Source organism: Pygocentrus nattereri, chromosome 19, assembly GCF_015220715.1.
Source record: "Pygocentrus nattereri isolate fPygNat1 chromosome 19, fPygNat1.pri, whole genome shotgun sequence".
In the NCBI taxonomy this organism is placed as follows: domain Eukaryota; kingdom Metazoa; phylum Chordata; class Actinopteri; order Characiformes; family Serrasalmidae; genus Pygocentrus; species Pygocentrus nattereri.
Genome location: NC_051229.1, coordinates 37,715,599 through 37,738,098, shown reverse-complemented (window position 1 = coordinate 37,738,098; position 22,500 = coordinate 37,715,599). Strand labels below are relative to the sequence as shown.

General features: G+C 42.2%; 1 protein-coding gene across 3 annotated transcripts in view; it reads left to right on the top strand.

Annotated features, from left to right (window-relative positions):
• sept4b (septin 4b) overlaps positions 1-22,500 on the top strand; it is a 105,245-nt gene that overhangs the window by 30,238 nt on the left and 52,507 nt on the right. Inside the window, exon 1 of one of the 3 annotated variants that reach the window (XM_037530946.1) lies at positions 9,757-9,775. The exons of the other annotated variants lie outside the window; for them this stretch is intronic. Within the exon in view, the coding sequence (XP_037386843.1) occupies positions 9,773-9,775 (3 nt within the window). The 5' untranslated portion in view covers positions 9,757-9,772. Of the gene's footprint in view, positions 1-9,756; positions 9,776-22,500 lie in introns of those variants that run through there. 3 annotated transcript variants of the gene reach the window in all.

The following is a 22,500-nucleotide window of genomic DNA, read 5'->3' as shown; positions in this document are numbered from 1 at the left end:
GCTGTCGACCATCATTTTGCCTCTTCTGCACTGATTTAGAGGCTGAAATATCTCAAATTCTGACCTTATCAGAAAATAAGCACTGTATTTGGCCAGTCTCAGAGAACTGTATTTAAAAGGTACGTCACTAAACATGAGCAATAAATGAGCAATATGTAAGATGACTCAACTGGTCACATTCACTCCACAAACAGGGGGCAACATATAACCAGAAAGTTGTAGAATCCACCCCAGCAGAAGAAACAAGGAAGTGCACAGTCCCCTCTCCTCCCTCTTCACTTCTTACCAGTCTAGAAGAAAAGTTGCGGGTTCAGCATCAAACTTCATTCCTTTACTTGCCGAGAGCTCCAGCGGTGGAAAGCAGTGCCACTGCTAACTAATGTTCTGCTTCTGTTCATGTCACTTTGTTTCTTTGTTGCCGAACATGGTTTCCTGGTGGGAGCGGGTAGCGGTGGTGATGATGGTTGCTTACCAAGAGCTTCAGCCATGGTTGCGTCATAGCTGGTTTATGAGGAGCCTGGCCACTTCCTATTCCTCCCGTTAAATAAAAACAGGCCTGCTGAACGGCAGAGGGCGCCCACAAGTGAGTCCTCAATGAATGACATGAGCTTCACTAATGTTTGTAGAAGCAGTCTGCAGGCCTAGGGGCTTGGTTTTATACACCTGTGGCCATGGAAGTGATTGGAACACCTGTATTCGATGATTTGGATGGGTGACTGAATACTTTTGGAAATATAGTGTATAATGTACTTTGGCAAAGCAACCGAAATGACCAGACTGTAATCTGTCAAAGATCTTGGCAGCTTTACTGAGTCCCTTATTACAGTGAGTTAAATAATTTATAGTAATGATGCTGTTAAGGGATCAGAGGCTGCTCCAGTGCATGATTTTGAAATCGCTTGCCACTCCTAAGCAGTTGCTTCTCAGGTTCATCTAATGACAAAATGGAAATCCACTGGTGTTTTTTGATCAGGTTTCAGATCATGATTGTGCTGGTTGAGGCCTGCGAACTCCATGCTTCTTTCTGTATCGTGGCAGTGGATGCTGCAAGAGTTATGACACATAAATGAATGTTTATAGAGTTATGTTTGCTCCATAAACGGGCAAAGACAATGGGATGTCAACCACACACATTCCTAAGCCAAGCGCAAGCTCACGTGACCCCATTGGCAGGAGTTTTTTTTCATGCAACTGAGGAGCTTGCAGCTCTGTGACCGACTCAAAACAAAAGATATTTATGTATGTTAACCATACAGGAAGTTCAAGTTGTACAACAACATGTTAAAGGGTCTGGCTGAGTGTCTTCTGTTGATGTTTCTCAGGGTTCTGGCCTCGCAGAGAGCTGTGGTCACTCTCGTTTCTGAGCAGGAACCCCGGAATTTTCCCAGAAGAGCTCTTGGCAGAGCCTGATGGTGAACTGTAGTCTTTTGTGAGCACAAAGCCGTATTATAGTGTTCGCTCTTTCAGAGGGGATTTTGGTGGTGCTTTGTTTTAGCTGCATGTTGAGCAACACTGTGCCACTCGGAGACTACAGGACATGTATGGAAGGATAGATAAAGCAAGCGTTGCCGGATTGGCCAGTTTTCCACCAATTTGGGTGGATTTTGGTTGGATTGGACAGGGGAAAAGTGGTTTGTGATGATTTTGGTGGGTTTTAAAAAGTAAGTCTAAAACTGAATTGCTTAATAATGCAGCTGGACTATTTTCTCCCCACATCCAGTTATCAGAACATTGGTATAGTTTATCGAATCCTGCTGAGGGGAGGCCTTTGCTGGGCCCACTGGCATCATTTGTGAACTCAAATGGAGCACATGACCTGGATTATCCTCAACATTACTGACTGAGTTCTGCTGTAGTTGGAAATCAGAACTGCTCAAGATCTGTTCAGCATAGCCTATTAACTCAGACTCTAAATAATGTGTATGAGCAATACTTATTTTGGTGCATGCAATGTTGTTGTGGTTGTTGTCGTTGTGGTTGGTAGTTGTTGGTTGTGGTGGTAGTGGTGTTTGTAGTGGTGGTGGTGGTGGTGGTGGTGGTGGTGGTAATCGTAGCGGTGGTAGTACCACCACCAAATGTTTGATTAATTTCATTTTGAGCTCAAAAAGTGCAGCCAGTACATGTTCAAAGCTGTGTTTGTTGGACATCAGTCACACATAAAATCATCATATTTTTCATTAAAACACTAAAAAGTGCAGAAAATGTGACAAGTCTCAATGTTCCACACTGACTTTCAGACTTTTTTGAAAAGACACATTTACTTCAAACCAATGGGATCTAACTGCTTAACTGCTTGTGGCCACAAGGGACAGGGATGCAGCTTTACTCCCTGCTCTAAAATACAGGGCAAGGCTAAAATAAGACTAAAACCTGATGTTTCTGTAGTGACATGTTTTTAATTTAAATATCAAACTTATGCTAAATCTAGATTGGAAAAAAATGCAAGAAAAAAACTCCACCCAGTAGAAAGTGCTATAAATGATGATTTTGTACATGTTTACCTTATTACAGTCTCTGTTGATGCCTTGGATTTAAATAGATCTGAACATAATCCTAAATAATCCAGGGCCCGGTGATTGAACTAATCTGGTAGAGCGGTGTGTAAATGCTGTAGGATAAAATGCTCAAAATATTAGAGTATCGAAATGTGTATGAGTTACGTAACCGAACATGAGCTGGATTTTGATCTTCGCAGGCGAGTGAGTGTTTATGAAAATAATTGTTTTTTTTTTTTGTGTTTAAATGCTGTTTGTTTGTTTGTTTGTTTTACAAGGCATCAGCAGGAATATGGAGACATCTCTGGGTCACGACTGCAGAAGATTTAAAAGCAAAGTTCTAAATTTGAACAGTTTTATTTGATTTATGTTCATTTGTCTGTTTTCGTTTTGGTCTTCGTAGGTGAGCGAGTGAGTCAGCATTTAAAAAGTGTTATTGTGTTTAACTGCTGTGTGTTTATTGTGTGAGCTGTACAGGTTTCTTGATGTGCAGCGAGCTGCGGTTGTCAGTTTTATCCTGGCACAGGTGTCTTTGTGGAGAGGTGTGGAATCACTCATGCACTTTCACCCCTCATTGCTCGCCAGCAGCTCAACAACATTTCACACACAGAGTTAAAAATATCATCTGTGGCATGGCCACTAGGGGGCACTGCTGAAAGACATTAAAAAGCACTGTGCAGCATCCCAAGATAACTCATTAGCTTCGTAGCAAAACTCTGTCTTGGCTGATGGATTACATTTGGAGTAGGATGTATGTGAATGTAATTTGTGGCTGAACTGTTGTTTTAAGTGTAACTGTGAGGTATCTTCGTTTTTAGCCATGGTTTTGCAGCTGTTTTTAGCCATGTTGGCTGCATGTGTGGGATACCAGAAGTTGTACCTTTCAAAGGCTTTGTGGAAGAGAGCCCAATGATGGGAGGTAGCATCTGGAGCAGATTTGGAGCAGGGAGTAGACTATTGTATTCACTATGCTGGGCTGGCCAGAATACTGTATGTCTGAACCTCCTGGACTATAATCAGCGCTAGCCTGAGAATTCACACTGAGGCTGCCTCTGCAATTCCACTGTTCAGAGCACTTGCCGAGAAGAATGTATGGATGGATAGATAGATGGATAGATAGGTACTTGACTGGTCCTGAAGGAAATTTAGCAGACAAGAACTTTAATGTCCAGTTTACGCCGTCTCAGGGTCTCTGCATCACCGTCTCAGGGTCTCTGCATCACCGTCTCAGGGTCTTTGCGTCGGTCCTGGTTAAATTTTTTTTCAAGGGTATTTCTAGTCCTTTTTCAACATTTCTGCATATTTAAGTGAGACAAAATCTAAAATTTTAGAGTCAGAACTGTTCACAGTGGTGGTGATGGGAACTAGACGTCCACCTCTAACAGCTCCCTCACAGAAAGTTCCTACAGGACATGGTTATGAATTCACTGCCTGATGTCTAAAACTCTGTTTTGAGAAGATTATGGCCTAAAAACTTCCATTCATGGTGGAGGGATATATGCAGGATGTTGTGAGGTAAAATAGCCCTCAAAAGAAAAGTTATTATTTCAGATTTATTACTATTTTCACATCATCAACATTCCATATAAACTCAGAAGACTCGTGTAGGTTCACTGGTGGTTCTGGATAGTAAATAAAATGTCTGTCTGTGTTGTAGTCATGGCGACCCCCGGTTCCTATCACCACCACTGTAAAGACGTCTGAACCACTTCACACCAAACCGCTCTGAATGACTCTATGCATCTCACACACTGAGTTATGGAGAAGCCTTGATGTAGACGCTGCAGGTGATCACACCCTTTTTTTAAGTGCTAATATGGAAATGCGTAGAGCCCAAAGTAGAAGAGTGGGGAGAAGTGTATGTATTTGATGTATTTTACGAGACTTTTGCACAGTACTATGCTTACAGAAAAAAATTGGGTGACCTTTTCGCTTCTAGTTGTGCACTGAAAGGAAGAAATCTTGACTGAAACTGAAATTCAGGACCCAAACACGCAGTTTCATATACCGTTGTTAGCAACCGCAGCCTTGTAGCTCCAGCACTAAACTAAAGCAACAAAATTTGGACGCCAGACATGTCCTGGCTGACTGTATCGGAATGTTTTCTGTTCCCTGCTGAAATATTTTAATCCGTGCCCTTTTACATGTGCCCGAGTGTGTGTGGCTCTCAGTCCTGTTCTCTTCTGTAGTGGCGGTTCTGCCCTCAGGCTTGAAGGACCAGCACTTGATCCCACCTGACAGCCTCCGAAGGAGTGCGCTCTGCAAATAAAAGCCTTTCACTATTGTTGCTGATGGGAAGGAAATTGGGCTGTTCATGAGCTCAAGTAGAAAGTTCCTGTCTAGCCAGTGTTTTTTTTTAAGTAGAGAACAAAAAGCATTTATTTATTTATTTATTTATTTATTTATTTATTCAGTCATTCTTGTGTTTTACTTTGTTTTCGACTGGAGCGAGTCTCGAAGGTTCAGACAGACTGCAGTTACCATGTGATACCACGCCGGCTTGTCCTCTTGAACCAGCATAACTTGTTTCTTCGCCTCAGAAATGTGCAGAAATTAACATAAACAACTATTGCTGGAATCTTTTTCTGTGGTAAGACATCACTGTGTCATTTGATGTCAGTCGGGCTCTGTCAGATCTTCGTTCGCACTGTGGTGATGAACTTCACTTTGTGCCGGACGCAATGCCTCAGGCCTTTCTTGGTCAATTAAGCATCCGGATAAAGGTTACCATGACAGCCCCTGATCTCCTGGCACTCTGGGATCTGCTGGCAGAGCAAAACACTGCACTGTTGTACTGCTCAGAACTCTGGATTAACTCTTACTTTGGATTAACTCCCTGTCATTCAGACATTGTAGAGCACGCACTGGGGCTGCTTAAAGGGGAATTTCACAGATTTTTCAAAATGTTTGCGTAATTTAGTGGTAGAGATTCAAGGTCATTCAGAGTGCTCTCCTGTGAAATCGTTTATAGCAGAGAAAATTACTGATGTGGACCACCAGTGAACCTGCATGTGTCTTCTGACTTTTTGTAAGGAATGTTTGTGATGGGAAAATAGTGGAAAATCTGAGATCTGGGTTTTCTTTGCAGACCTTTTGGTCAGCGTGTATCCCTCCATCATGAAGGAATATGTTGATTTTTGGTTAAAAAAAAAAAAAGCACATCTCAATACTATCATAAAACAGCGTCTCAGACATCAGGCAGTGAATTCATAACCATTTCGTGTAGGAACTTGCTGTGAGGGAACTTTTAGAGGTGGACGTCTGGTTCCTATCACCACCACTGTGAACAATTCTGACTCTAAGTTTCTCTAGAACAGAGCGTTTCACACCAGACCACTCTGAATAGTGACCCTTATTAGTTCCACAACGGGGATATTTCACCACCACATTTAATCCATCTGTGAAGTGAAACACCACATACACATTAGGGGGCAGTGAGCACACTTGCCCCGAGTGGTGGGCAGCCCTATCTGCAGCGCCTGTGGTGCAGTTGGGGGTTAGGTGTCTTGCTTACGGACACTTCAAACACATATTGTCTGCTCAGGGGATCAAACCAGTGACCTTCCGGTCGCAAGGCTGTTTCCCTAACCTCCAGCCCAGAAATAAGTGGGATCTTACCTACTTATCTATGTGGAAATTTTGAAAATTCAGTGGAATTCTCTTTTGGATTGATGCAAATGCTTTTAGCAGCATGCTAATTGGTGAGCTATAAGCTTCCATTACTTTACTATTAGTGAAGAAACCTGAAGACGTTATATATATATATATATATATATATATATATATATATATATATATATATATATATATAACACAGTCTGTGTCATGAAAAAACAGGGCCTGCCTAAAAACGTGACTCCTCAGCACAGAAAGGATCGCGCTTTAAACCCTCGTCCTAGATAAATCTTAATATTCCATATATCTGCTAAATATGCTCTTGTATTGAGACCGCCATCTGACCTATATTGGTGTCCCTAGTGGTTACGCGGTGTGACTCCAGTACTGTCGAAATGTCACTCAGCGTGTGATCCTGCAGAAGGTCAGGTTCCCTGCTGGCTGTTCGTGTGTCTTCTTGGTGATGGCGCCATTGGCTGCCAGGTTTATATTAGTAAACTTTAACAACATCCATTAAATAAATACTGGACAAAAATTATATTTACAGGTTTCCAGTGGTGAACTGTGACTATTATAGTGGAGCTAGGTCTTCAAATTAGGCCTTAAATGTCAAAACTCTGTCAAAAGCAAGGAAAAAAATAATGCTATTTTTTGCCGGCAGCCCTATAGGATGTTGGTTCTAAGCTAACTAGATTTTTTTGGCCTTTCTGAATTAAACATGTACATTTCAGGCTTGAAATATATACTATATATTAAATATTTATATATATATATATATATATATATATATATATATATATATATATATATATTATCTGAAGCTTGTTAGACATTATCATGTATCTGAGCCTGCATGTATTAGTTTTACAGTGGCCCTTTCAGTAGAGAGTTCTATCAGAGCTGCCGCTGCTGTTCTCCATTCCTAACAACTAACCGGAACATTGCTTATAGTACAACTTATTTTTATTTCTCTTAATTGCTCTTTTTGTAAATCAAAGCATGTTTAGTTGGTTCGTCTGTCTCCTTCTAATTATGCTGGTAGTTAATCTAAGGTGTAAGGCCTTCAGTCCAGCTCCTGAAGCCCCAACCAATGGGAGAGCTCACTTGGCTGAATCTGCCTAGATACCACAGAGAGAACAATCCTGATTGGACGATGTTGGATTTTTAGATTTTAACCCTTTTGTTTACACCCAAAACTGGTAAACAAAACAAAAAACTGGTAAACAAAACAAAAAAATGAAAACATGCAGCCACAATGCTGGTGAAGATTGGACATCCTTGAAATAACTGTTATTAAGAAAATATTTGCTTTAAATATTTCGTTTGAATTCAGTGAGCATCATGGTTATGATTTGTGTGATTATATTAGTTAAAAATTAGTAAAAAAGTAAACTTGTAGACTTTTTTCACAGAAAAAGAACAGGTAAAACAGGTAAAGTGGCGTTCTGAAAGAACTTTTTTAATGTTTTTTGGTAATGCAGTGTTTCGTGTCAAGTCACTCTCATCGCTTTGCGAGAATTCATGATCTTGTTGCCATGTTTCGTACATAAATAATCTCTCACTACAATACCCAGCATGCATTATTACAATAAAGCATGCAGCCATTAAAGTCACAAGAACGAAAGCAGCCTGTTTAATTCTAAGGGATGAAGAGAAGTTGGAAAATCTTTAAGTAGAAATGGATTATAGCTGGTTTGGGTGCACACACTCCTCACAAATATTATAAGCGGAAAATAAAATATGAGAGAAAAGTGAAAGGAAACTGACTCATTTAATAAACAGCTAAACTGAATATAAATGAATTGAATTATAATAGTAATAATAGACATTCCTTTTCTGTAAGTGAAGTAATCATTGGGAGGGGGGGCTAGGGCTGGGCAATTTGACAATATATGTTGTTATTGTGATAAATTTTCAATAAAATACATAATTCTTTTATGAATGTATCATGTATGTCATCAGTTCCTGTAGACACTGACCACCTACATGTTTCATTATAAAGAGACTTGTTTAACTGGATTTAGTGTTAAACACTGAATAAAAATGACTGCGTTCTCAGATTGAGATGGTGTGTTTGTTGTTGTTGTTGTTTATTTGTTTGTTTGTTTATTCGTTTATTTATTTATAAATAAGTGTAGCACTGCTGGTTCTTATTTCTTATGTTCAAACTGATCAGATATCTGGAAAAATAAAAACATAAGTCTTGAAGTATCACAATATTATGTTTTCTGTATCGCCCAGCTCTACTTGGGGCCCTCAGTGACCGCTTAACACTGCTCACAGCATGAAACAGCTCTGAGGTTTTCCACAAGATGATTGAAGATGGCCAGGCTGGTAATGGGCTCCTCTCCCTGAGGACGCTTAGCTGTACGCATGATTAAGGCATTTCCTGGTTGAATTAACGCCATCATACTCGACTGGACGAGTCTGACCTCCGCTTAACATCAGCACTTCACACTTAAACGAACTAGATGAGAGTGGAACCTCCTGCCAGTCTGGAGGCCTCAGAAGCAAAATGGTGAGATTGATCTAGAAGAAGTGTTGGCCAGAATCTCAAGGAACCTCATTCTGGGCTGCCATATTTGTCTGTACAAGCTTAAAGTGATGGTTTGGGTGGGAAAGTCAAACATATACACCTCCACCACCAAACCTTCTTCACTTTTGAAGAGGGACGATGGTTGGAGGTTGATACGGCTAAGCGGTCGTGGAAGCTTAGAACCAGCAGTGGTGCATGGTTCTGACTGCATGCCTGAGGGTTGGTTTTAGTTATGTGATGTTCTTTTGTCCATTTTTATCCAATCAGACCACTTCTTTGTGTTCAGGTTGCCCTCTGTGTGGGATCAGTTTCAGAAAGGTGCACTTTTCGATGACCTGTTTAGGCACCGGCACCAAATCTGAAGAGACCGATCCCCCTGCATCATGAGCACAGCTACCCACCGGATTTAGTGAAAAATCACGGCACTGAAGGAGTGTCCAAGAATTTCACAGCGCTCAGGTTTCCAACCTCATAGTGCTACCGAAGCAGATACCAAAGCTGACTTTGCTGGTTTGCTACGTTTTAGGAATAAGGTGGAAGATTTCGCAGAATTATATTAGAACTTTAGCTTGTACTATACTTATCTGCACCAGAGGATGTAACGCTGTTCCCATTTCCTCCTCATTTTGCCAAAGCCTTTTTAAGTTGAAAAAATGTATCCAAAGCTATCCATCCGTAAGCTCTGACGACATAAACTTGGCACATCCTGCAGATCTGCGAGCCAGATTTTCCTGCTGGGTTCTGGTCTGCTCTCAAAGACCCCTCCTAAAGAGCTTCATCCACTCCTTCCTTATCCTCCTTTCTGCCTCTCATTTATTCCCAGCTCCTGCTGGTATTTCCTGAAGTCTATTGTACAGGGGCAAGATTGTCTGTCTGCCCTCCCCCTCCTCTTTTCTCTGAGATCACAGGCATTCAACGCTTCACTCTCTCTATTTTTCTATCTCTACCTCTACCTCTGTCTGCTGGCTATCTGTATGCTGTGTAAGCTGAGTCAGGTTCTCCCTGTGCGTGCATGTGTGTGTGTGTGTGTGTGTGTGTGTGTGTGTGTGTGTGTGTGTTTCTCTGCCCTGAGGTCGTTTTCGCCGCTGCTGGTGGAGTGTGAGTGTGTGTATCAGCGGTCTGCAGCATGGTAAGTGGAGCATGGTGTCCGCCAGCAGCTACGCTAGTGGGCTGTGTGGTGCAATCAGAGATGTATTGCTGAATTAGAGACGTGTCTGTCTGTCTGTCTGTCTGTCTGGAAGCGAAGCTGAGTGTGAGCAGCCCAGTGAAGTATCATGTTGGGCTGGCGTTTTGAATCGAATGTACTTGGCTACTAATGTTTGACAGATAACGTCAAAGACAGTAAGGGCGCCTGTAGATGGGCAGATGGTGTGTTGATGTCACAGGTGGTGATGCCTGTAGAAGGAGGTCCTATAGAGAGGAAGCAGGTAGCCTTTTATTTATAGGATCTGCTGAACCTTATAGAACAGCATAAAGCTCATGGAGGATTGTTTAAGTATGTGAAGCTAATGGTGAGCAACACGTATGCTTATTAATGTTTGCACTGTCAATGAGATTTGGATCAGACGTTGGGTTTGCATGTTTTCAGAAATGTCACATGACATTTTAAAGAATACTATCAAAAACTGTGAAAACAAATATTTCTATTCGTTATTTGATATCTAAATCCAGATTAATGGGACTAATTTTGCTCTCTTTATGATGAAACATGCAGTTGGTACTGACAACATGCATGATACGTTCAGAAAAGTATATTGTATTGTGACAATTTACACAGTGATAAATTAGGTCACAATAGAATATGCTTTTCTGAACGTATCAATTTATCACTGTGTGTGTGTGTGTGTGTGTGTGTGTGTGTGTGTGTGTGTGTGTGTGTGTCATATTGCCCAGTCCTGTATAAAAGTTTATTATAGCAGAAAGGTGAAACACGTGTTCGGACACGTTTTTGTTATTCTATATATTTACAGTGCATTTATCCAAATACAGACACAGTGGTGGACAGAAGCGAAGTAAATGTAATTTGTTTCTGTACTTAAGTAGTTTTTTTGGTATCTGTACTGAAGTTTTTCCATTTGGGACTTTTTCCTTTCGCTCCACTACATTTCAGAGTCTAATATCCGACTTTTTCCTCCTACATTTTGAGAAATCTGTCGTTCCTTTTGGTTTCTGTGTGTATAAAAACGTAACATGTCAAAACGAAAGAAGCGCAAAGCCAGAGCACCAATCAGGGCCCAGCGGTCACTTTGTTTAGAGCTGGTTTTGACCTGTTGGTCATACTGACCCAGTGCAGCACGCGGTTCAACGTCAGCGCAGCAGCGTAAAACTTTGGGAGAGTCTGTTCAACATAAATGATGAACTAACCTAACTTTGTGTAAATAGAGCTCAATATAGAAATATGTCCACATATGCAGTCGAGACTGACGCGGCTTTTTTCTGAATTTCTACAAACACCATTTCATTTTATAGTAAATGAGTTTGGGCTGGTTTATGTTTATGAACAGACGCCTACAGATCAACATAGTAAAGGAGCTCATCTGTGATCCTGAGTTTAAAGCCAGTTTTTATTCAACTTAAACTTGGAACTAAGTTGTAAATAAATCTGAAACTGAAACTTTGCTTGTGTGTAAAAAGTGATTTCAGAGCCACTCGGTTCTCCCTGATGGAAACTGTTTACCTTCAGTGTTTTGTGCTTCTGATCATTTTAATAGACGTCAGCGTCACTAATTAATGACGTTCTATTAAAAGACTGGTTTACCAAGAGAGACGCTGGAGGACTTTCACCTGAAATGAGTTCATGAAGCCAGTCTGGTTATAAAAATGATAACAGGACATCAGAGCCAGAATTCCTCTTTTAGTACTTTTACTTTATACTTAAGTACATTTGAAGGGAAATACTTTAGTACTTTAGAACTTCTACTTTTACTGGAGTAATATTTTACCTTGGGGGTCTCTGCTTTAACTCAAGTCCATGATTTGTCTTCTAACTTTGTACTTATCAATATGAACAAAGTAAATAAAAGTAGATATTTGTATCTATAAAGATAAGTTTAGAAAAAGTAGATACTGATAAAAACACAAACAGACAAAATAAGCTGACTTTTTTCAATTCATTTATTTGTATTCAACGTTTTACTAATAAGACTCTCCTTTGTAATCAAACATGCAGTTGGGAAGTGCTTTTTAAAAAGTGATGATATCCATGATACATTCAGAAAAAGCACTCTGTGACATGTTGTGAGGTAATTTATCACAATAATGATAAATATTGTAATTGCCCAGGTCATGGATGGATGGATGGATGGATGGATGGATATATGGAAAATATAATCTTAAGTGGTCACCAATATATTTTTGCTGTACACAATCATATGAAATTGCGTTGTAATATTGCTTGGTTATGTACTTGTATTCTGGAAATGAGGATGAATGGAAAGAAATCGATGAATGATTCCATGGGTAGATGGGACGAAGTCTTGTAATACATCAGGAGATGGCAGGATAGGAAATTTCCAATTACCTTGCGCTCGTGTGCTGTGTAGTGGTCAGCATAGTGTGGGCTTAATTAAATCCTGAAATAACCGTGAGATGCAGGGTAAACAGACCTGAGATATATAGAAAAGCAATGAGTGATGATTCAGTGAAATGTATTTCAGATGGTCTCTCTGTACACAGTAACACCACTGAATTCAATTCAGACTTGACTGTCTTATTATTGACCGGCTGTAAGCCAAGGCCGCTGATTTAATGGAGCCTTTGCGTGTCTTGCGAGCCCACCTCTGAATCCCCCTGCTCAGCTAAAACTAAAAATCACCTACTATATCTTCCAGACTCTGTTTTTATAGCCGCGTTGGTACACTGGCATGGATGCTCCAAATGCCAGGCTGACAGTGGAAATTATGGTCATATTCCATCGTCTTCCTTCAGATTTAAAATCTGAGTGGATTGTTCTTGGTCTGATTCCTTGGTCAGTGCTTCTCCCGTCTTTTTTCTGAAACAAACAGTATATACAAACATTATATACAATAAGAAGTTTGCTGCAGTAACAGCCAATGTTGGAACATTGCTGTGAGGATTTGATTGAGCATTAGTAAGGTCAAGTACTGATGTCGGATGGTCAGGTCCCAAAAGTATTGGATGGAGCTCTGTCACTCCAGAGAACACAGTTCCACTGCTCCACAGCCCAATGCTGGTGAGGCTTTAACGCTTGGCATTGGGCATGGTGGCCTTAGGCTCGTGTGGCTGCTCCAGAGTGTCCATTTCTAATGGTCAGTGCTTTTCTATAGAGTTTATGGAAGCGGTGTCAGCAATGGCTGACCTTAAAGTAGCTGAAATGACTCATTAGAACTGTCTGGACACTTAAATTGACGATCATTTTAGCAGCAGATGTGAAATACTGGTTGTTGATCTACGCTAACAGCTTGGCTATCACCGAGACGGAGATGTATCGGCTCCGTGGAAAGCTGCCGCTGATCTATCACCGTGGACTGGACCTCGTAACCCTCTGGGCTTTCTGCAAGAAGCTGGGGAGCAGCTGCCAGACACAGTGACTGACAGCTGGGGTAAACAGCACGGCTAAATTTGCATCACGGCTCTCTTGTAGACGGCGCTGTAAGGAATTCGACCCTTCTTTCCTCCCAAACAATAGCAGCTGAAGAATGTACAACACTCAGTTCCCTCTTTAACCCCACAGAATTATTCGCCACTGACCGCTCTCAAGAGTACAGTGGGGTACTGAAGGGGAATTCCACCAGTTTTTTTTCCAAAATTCTCTGCATTGTTAAATGGTTAGGATGTAAACAAAGTCATTTAGTGGTTTAGTGTGAAATGAGTCAGATTCCTATCACTACCACTGTGAGCAATGCAGGTGGTGATAGGAACCAGACGTCCACCTCTAAAATCTCCCTCACAGGAAGTCATTACATAAAGTGGTCATGAATTCACTGCCTGATGACTGAGACGCTGTTTACAGTAGTTTTGAGGAGATTTTGGCCTTTAAATCTGTTCATGGTGGAGGGATACATAAAATGCAGGGCATTGTGAGGCAAAATAGTCCCCAAAGAAAACAGTTTTTCCATATTTTCCATCATCAACATTCCATATGAACTCAGAAGACTCGTGTAGGTTCTCTGGTGGTTCTGGATGGTAAATAAAGTGTCTATATCTGTGTTGTCGTCATGGCGACCCCTGGTTCCCATCACCACCACTGTAAAGACGTCTGAACTGTTTCAAACCAAACCCCTTTGAACGACTGTTTACATCTGAATTATGGAGGAATTTTGAAGCATCGCTGTAGATGCTGAAGATCACTCGTGATGCTCTCAACACCCATTTTTCAAGTGCAGTGATGAAGGTGTCTAGAGCCCAAGATGACAGAAGGGGGAAAAATAAATACAACAGGAGTAATTTATGAGCCGTGAGATTCGGATAGTGTGCGGAATATGTTTTTCCATGGCTTTTAAAAAGAGGCGAAGGTAAAAGGAGGTGAAACTTTCCTCATTTCTCATCTCCCATTTTGTTTGAGGGTTATTTTCTCTGGCAGACCTTGTCGGTAAGTTTCTCTGCAATAAATTACACATCAAACTGCATTTGAGAGAACTCATTCTGAAGACTTGAGGGGATATAATTCAGGTTTAAGTGGATCTAAAGCAGTTCCCAGTTTTAGAGTTGTTTAAGTATTGTCACAAAATTATTGGTTCAAAAAAAAAACCGCAGTTTTTCGTGATATTTTAAGTTTTGCGTTAAGATTACATCACGTCTTCTTCTGTGAGTTTACTGGCTGGTTGTAAAGCAGGAATTTGATCACTGTCTGACTCATGTAGACCTGGAGTTTCCACACTATCTGATTACTCAAGTGCATGTAAACACACTCACTGGTGCTCACACCTCCCACTTTTGAGCTTTAGCATTTCATTTTAGATCATAAGGATCCAAAAAGAGGAACAGAGAGGTGAAAACTTCAGTTCCTGTAATGATAGAACATGATAATAATGATGATAATAATAATAATAATAATAATAATAATAATATATTATTATATAGAATGAAATGAATGAATGAATGAACGAATGAATGAAACAAATTGGGGGCAGTCTTGGGCTGGAGGTTATGGAACTGGTCCTGTGACCGGAAGGTTGCCGGTTCGATCCCAAGCGTCGACTGTACATGACTGAGCAAGACACCTAACCACTATTAATAATAATAATAATAATGATAATAATACATTGTTTATTCAAAATATGCTAAAACAAAAATACAGGCACTTGTCGCAGACCTTGAAATATTACATGGACACTTGAAATATTCAAAGTTTAAATGTCCCCAGGAGCTCAGTCTTCAAAACCTTACTGTTTGCTGGAAACAGACCCCTGACATCCTTCCTTTGCTGCAAGGTCAAGACTTGGGCTCAGTTTCTGAGCTGCTGAGCTGACGTTTGGTGTTTTATGTTGATTGAACCGCAGCTGAGGTACATTTTGGTGACATGACTTGTGTGGAATTGTGTAGAATTGTACAGAACTGCGGTGTAACCGCTGCCCCGGCGACTGCTGTTGGGGTGGGAGAGTTGGAATACGTTACGTTGCAGTGCATGCTGGAGACTGTAGTGCAGCCCATTGTTAAAGGCGCTAATAGAAAATGAAAATACCTTTGCGGGCCGAATCGGATTGTGTGGCGGGCCTTACTCGGCCTGCGGGCCTTGTGTTTGACACAGGCGTGATAGTAGTTTTACTGCAGTTCTACACACTCATAAAAATAAAGATGCTGACAGGAGCCCTCGGCCTGTGAGGAACCTTAAAAAAACTTTCACTAGGTGATTCTTTAAATAAAATGTGTCGGCGTAAAAATAATGTTAAGTTTGAAGAACCTCTACATAATGTAAACAACAGTTTTAATACAGCATAGAATCTTTTACATTATGTGACCTTTTATAGGTTTTTCATGCTCACATCTCTTTATAAACATCTTTCTTTAGGAAACCCGAAGTAGCACTTCACCATCGCTCACCCTTTTTTACCTTTATTTGGCTCAATATCTTCTTGAAATGACAAGACAGGGCTTCTCTAGGCCGTCACTGCTGCCATAATCCAGTTGATTCCACTGCACTGTAATGTCCTGTCTTTGCAGAGCCAATGAAACTCGATCCCTAAGGTTGCGTTTCCAGGCGTTTGTGTCAGTAATTGTGTTTTAGAATGCCAGTGAGCTTTTAGTCTTCTTATCTTGGCATCTGTGCAGCCGTGCTGTGTCTGTGCAGTGGAGGCGTCGGCGCATGCGTGTGCGCTCTGTGGGCTGGATCTGTCCTCGCTAAGCTTCACAACAGAGATCAGGCCATGTGCTACCACTTTTATCTGCATCCCAAACTCTCTAAGCTGCTTCCACCCACAGATGCATTAAAGAGAATGAACCCCACCCTCCACCCCGCTGCTGGAGTTATGTGTACTGTTGGGAGAACATGTGTGGCTGCATATGGAGCCTCAGCCAGAGCTTGGCTCACAAACATGTTCTTTGATTCAATGTATTTGTCTTTATTTATTTATTTATTTATTTATTTCAGTTTACTTATTCATGATTTGTCCCAATTATGGCAACTAAGGTATAGAACACACTGTTTGTGTATATACGCATAATATACGCACATCTATAATCGTTTTCTGTTTAAACTGAGGGGCTGACGGCTTATACAGTATTCTTAACTACAACTGGGCTGGTCAGCTGGCTAACAGGCTAAAAGAGCCAACAGCCTAAACAGCTCAATCATTAATATCACAGGCTTGAATTAAAGCACTTGTGGTATGATTTACTGTAAAACTACAGTATAAAAGTCGAAAAATGTCACCTGAATGTCTGTCAAACTTCAAATGTCTGTAAGTCGCATCAAACCCAAGCTCTGTACTCCCTAAATAGTGTTCTAGCTATTAACGTTTAGAAATTCTAGCCTCTACAGCCACACAGTGCATCCTCTATCAGGTTTGGATGTGTCGGAGTCCCAAATGATTGTTTATTAGCTTTATTTTGCGCAGTTGGGCTGCAGGATCCAGTATTTAAACTCTGCTCTATGTAGGGAGCAGGGAACCAAAATAATGACACGGCACAGGAGTTACTTGCTTAATATCTAGAACCTTTTGAGCATTTTTACTCAGAACGTAGCATCGTGATACCCTAAATAATTATCTAGTGCTTTAGAGTTTGGAGCCCAAACTTTTGCATACGACTGTACAGCGTTTAGGTATGACAGCAAGCAATGTATAACGAAATGGAATGAAATGAGTGACCCTGCGGTTTTGTATATGCAGTAATGTTATATTAGCTCAATATCAGTTCACTGATATCAGTCCAAACTCCCTGCTTGTAAAATCACATCCTCAGGGAGGATAAAGCCACCCGACCTTCCTGCTGAAGGAAACGGGCCTCATACTTAAATAGTCATACTACATCTTCGGCTGTGTCTGGTTCTACTGCTGAAGGTCAGGTTACACTGTAATACTGGCTGTGTGTACATAAGAGTGTGGAATATAGGATGTGCACTCTAACCTCATCTAGATCACTGTACCACTGTCACCTGTCCAGGGTGTATCCTGCCGCCTTCTTATGACCGCTGGGATAGGCTTCAGCACCCCCCGCGACCCTGAGGGAGAAGCGACTAAGAAAGTGGGTGTGTGGGTGGGTGTGTGGGTGGGTGTGTGGGTGGGTGTGTGTGCGGGTGTGTGTGCGGGTGTGTGTGCGTGTGTGTGTGCGTGTGTGTGTGCGTGTGTGTGTGTGTGTGTGTGTGCGTGTGTGTGTGTGTGTGTGTGCGCCAGTGTCAGCACACGTCCGTCAAAGTGTTCACTTCCATTTATTAAACATCATTTTTATGCATCAAGTCAGCCAGCAAGGCGGGGAAGCAGTACACCATTAGAAAGCTTGAAATCTCCGGATTCAATTCCCACGAAACATTTTATGATCCGTTATTCACAGCAGTTACGATCATCTCATTTGCAGCATCAGCACTGACACTAGCAAATCCGTGTGTCCTCACCTTCAGAGCCTCTCCACCTCCACAGAGACCCCATCACCCGAAACATTATGGTCTGATAACACGGCAAGAGTCAGAGATCAATTTGGAGAACTACGAGTCGGGAGGGAATAAACTCCTCCATTCGAGACTCTGTTACTCTTTGGGAGTGATGTATACAGTTACTCTGATTGGTGGGGGAAAAAACATGAATATTATCTTTCAAATGAGACTGATATCATCACTGTAGCCCAAAGTATGTGGCAACAGAGCTGCTCCCACTTTGGGTTTAAATGAGGCCACTGTTGACGGGTTAATGGGTTTGAAATCACTTTTTCCATTCAATTTCTATGCAAACATACAAGATTTAAGTCTTAAAAGCTTTTTGCAATGATAAATAATACATGTACACAATTTGCTTGTTATATTTTCAATAACTTTCAATTATTTTAATAAAACATAAAATAAAAATTGTGGCAGTGTTAAATTCAAATTCAAGGTTGCATTAAAATGGGAGGCGTGTTCTCTGTAGGGGATGTTGATTTGGATGTGACTGCACCTGCACTGAAATTTGTTGTATTGTACTGAAAACAGTGGTTCTAAGCATTTGAATGGTACAGTATGTGAACCTCCTGTCTCCAAAATGGTACATTTACAGGAGAAGGACAAAACATACTTTGCTTTTAATGTAAGTCAATGGAACCAGACGTCTTTCCACGTCACTGTGGCCCATTCTTTCTTTTGGTCCATTCATCATGAAATTTACACGCAATAGAAAGTGTAACAGGTACTTTCAAATTATGACAAAACTGAAAAAATGACAGTCAGTGATACGAGGTTTTCTTACGACAGCAGCAACGTGTATGAATATAAAAGCTTCTCTTTGTAGGAGCGTGTTTGTCCTTGTATGTAGGATAAAAAGTAAGATATGCTTTCGTGATAAAATCTTATGATCCAGTAGATTCCACAAGTTTCATATCTCTCTCTCTCTCTCTCTCTCTCTCTCTCTCTCTCTCTCTCTCTCTCTCTGTCTGTGTCTCGCTCTCTCTCTCTCTCTCTCTCTCTCTCTCTCACTCACTCACTCACTCACTCACTCACTCACTCACTCACTCACTCTGTTGCTGCCTCTCGCGCTCTCTCTCTCTCTCTCTCTCTCTCTCTCTCTCTCTCTCTCTCTGTGTCTGTGTCTCGCGCTCTCTCTCTCTCTCTCTCTCTCTCTCTCTCTCTCTCTCTCTCTCTCTGTCTGTGTCTCGCTCTCTCTCTCTCTCTCTCTCTCTCTCTCTCTCTCTCTCTCTCTCTCTCACTCACTCACTCACTCACTCACTCACTCACTCACTCACTCACTCACTCACTCACTCTGTTGCTGCCTCTCGCGCTCTCTCTCTCTCTCTCTCTCTCTCTCTCTCTCTCTCTCTCTCTCTCTCTCTCTCTCTCTCTCTCTCTCTCTCTGTCTGTGTCTCGCTCTCTCTCTCTCTCTCTCTCTCTCTCTCTCTGTCTGTGTCTCGCGCTCTCTCTCTCTCTCTCTCTCTCTCTCTCTCTCTCTCTCTCTCTCTCTCTCTCTCTCTCTGTGTCTCGCGCTCTCTCTCTCTCTCTCTCTCTCTCTCTCTCTCTCTCTCTCTCTCTCTCTCTCTCTCTGTCTGTGTCTCGCTCTCTCTCGCTCTCTCGCGCTCTCTCGCGCTCGCTCGCTCTCGCTCTCGCGCTCTCTCTCTCGCTCTCTCTCTCGCTCTCTCGCTCTCTTGCTCTCGCTCGCTCGCTCGCTCGCTCGCTCTCTCTCTCGCTCGCTCTCTCTCTCCTCTCTCTCTCTCTCTCTGTCTGTGTCTCTCTCTCTCGCTCGCTCGCTCGCTCGCTCGCTCGCTCGCTCTCTCTCTCCTCTCTCTCTCGCTCTCTCTGTCTGTGTCTCTCTCTCTCTCTCTCTCTCGCTCTCTCTCTCTCTCTCTGTCTGTGTCTCTCTCTCTCTCTCTCTCTCTCTCTCTCGCTCTCGCTCTGCGGCCTTTATTCTCCTCATATCTCTCCATCCTTGGTTAAAAATGACACTGAGATGGGGGCTGTTCTGTGCTGGTTCCCCAGACAGGCACGTGTGGAACGTCTGACAGTGACGAAAGATGAGGTGCGGCCCTGAATCCAAAGCAACTGTTGTGTCTGGATTTTGCATTTGAAGCCGTGGTCGTCATATCGCATGTGCTGTATAATTTTAATATTTTTCATTCACAGAATCATCATTACTATTTGTTTGAAATGAATTATACATTTCATAGAAATAATTTGTGCTACATGTTGGAACATTGCTGTGAGGATCTGATTGAGCATAAGTGATGCCAGGCACTGATTCTGGATGGTCAGTTCCGGATCACTCCAACTCATCCCAAAGGAGCTCCATAACTCCAGAGAACACAGCTCCACTGCTCCACAGCCCAATGCTGGGGGCTTTATTGCCTTCTAGCCCATGCTTGCCATTGGGCACAGTGAGCTTAGGCTCCAGTTTGTCCCATCCTGTTGGTCAGTGCTTTTGTGGGGAGATTATATAAGCTCCATCAGCAATAGGTGACCTTAAAGTAGCTGATAGCTGAAATCACACATTCAAGGGGCTTTCTGAATAGTTTTGAACACATAGTGTAACAATAAACAGCTAATTTACTCTTAATGTGCTTGCCACTATAGAGTGGTATAGAGTATAGTATATAGTACTATATAGAGTATAGAGTACAGTACTCCTAGGCAGTGTGGGTACTCTTTTCTACACAGTTCCCTTGACTATCTTGTCTGGCGCAGTGGCCGTAGTGGGCAGAGCGCCTCAGGCTCGCTCTAATGACATAATGGGATAAATGTTGAGAGGATACACTGCGGGGTGGATCCTGTGGGAGGCACCGTTTCATGAGCAGCATGACACAAAGGCCACAATTTCCCCTGGACATTCCAGAATGCGCTGTACAGTTTAGGTGAATGGCCGTGTAAATGAACACTGTAGCAGGACGGAAGGGCTTACAGTAGATGCAAAAGCATTATTTAAAACCTCGGTTTGATGGAGAGTTTGGTTCAGGATTTCTCCTGGACACCCTCAGCCGTCACAAAGGCGGAAGAGAGCTGTTCCTCAGGCTTCAAAATCTCCCTTATGTTTTATTATACACCGATCAGGTAAAACGTTCTGACCACCTCCTTGATTCTATGCTCATTGTTCATTTTATCAGCTCCACTATATGGGTGCACTTTGTAGTTCTACAGTCACAGACTGTTGTCCATCTGTTTCTCTGATACTTTGTTGGCCCCCTTTTACCCTGTTCTACAGTGGTCAGGACCCCCATGGACCCTCACAAAGCAGGTACTATTTGGGTGATGGATCATTCTCAGCAGTGACACTGACGTGGTGGTGGTGTGTTAGTGTGTGTTGTGCTGGTCTGAGTGGATCAGACACAGCAGTGCTGCAGGAGGTTTTAAACACCTCCGTGTCGCTGCTGGACTGAGAATAGTCCACCAACCAAAAATACCCAGCCAGCAGTGTCCTGTGACCACTGATGAAGGACTAGAGGATGACCAACACAAACTGTGCAGCAGCAGATGAGCTGTCGTCTCTGACTTTACATCTACAAGGTGGACTGACAAGGTAGGAGTGTCTAATAGAGTGGACAGTGAGTGGACACAGTGCTTAAAAACTCCAGCAGCACTTTTACATTCAAAATACACAACAGACCGGTTTTCCAGCCCCAGATTAAGTGAAATCAGTGACTTTAGTGATGACCCTCTCATTTACCTAAGCTTTCAGTTGTGTCTAATAGTCTTTGCCTTTTGTTTTCAACTGCTGATACCAGATACTTACAACTGCACTATGTCAGATTTAGGGATTTGGAGCCACCTCTGGTGGACGTTTGTAACAGCATGCAGAACATTTGTGTAGCCTGTGATTCAGCCCTCTTTATCGAGAGAATGAATCTGACGATTGAGAGAGAACTCGTAAACTTGGTGAAGGAGCGTCTTCTGAGTGAGTTATCCACTATTGTCGCCCTATCGTCATCAGTATGATGTTGATTTTGAGATCATTTGAGGCCTAAACATCGAGCTAGACCTTCGTTTTAAGTCTGGGTGTGTGACGTGGTCTGAAAACACCTGACCCGACACCTCTGACCGCAGAAACACTTCTAGTATCGGTCAGGCTGCAGCCTGGGAATCAGCTAATACAGCACATGGTACAGTTATACAATGAAGCCATCACATTTCAGCACCACTATCCAATAGAACTCCCTTATAATCCCACATCAGCAGCCACATCAGAGTGGCCTTTACGGTTAACCTGATAACATCTGTGGCATTTCAGCAGGGCTTTTACGGAGCTTTAAGCCTCCTGCAGTGGCTTTTGGTGCTGCTTAATGAAAGGCGCAGACCACCTGGACTGCAACTGACACCATTTGGGGTCCACTGAGACCTCCACAGTTCCAGAGCCAAGGCTGAAATCAGGGTGCTATTTCAGGAAGGCCTCAGTTGTTATGTCTAATTCTGTTGTTTTTATCTCAGGTGCAGCTAAACCCCCACTCTTCTATTTTGGCACCAAAAGCCCTACAGACCCACTGGCTCCAACCACAGGCTTTGTTTCTTCTGCACAAAGTCATTCCAGCACTCATTTTAAATGTGACGTGTGGTTCATTGAAAACCAATAGACAGAATAATCCTTGGTTTCCTTTTTTGTGAGTGCTGAAAGTGAGAGTGCAGCAGTGAGTGGTTTAGTTCCCATCCAAGTTGAGCCATTAAGGAGCCATTATTGAGCAGGTCCTGTAGGAGTTTCTCTGCATTTTGGGATTTATTGAACACACCACTTTTAAAGCCAGACTATTGGGCACAAGTATTTGTCTCAGTCCAGCAGTGACACTGAGGTGTTTAAA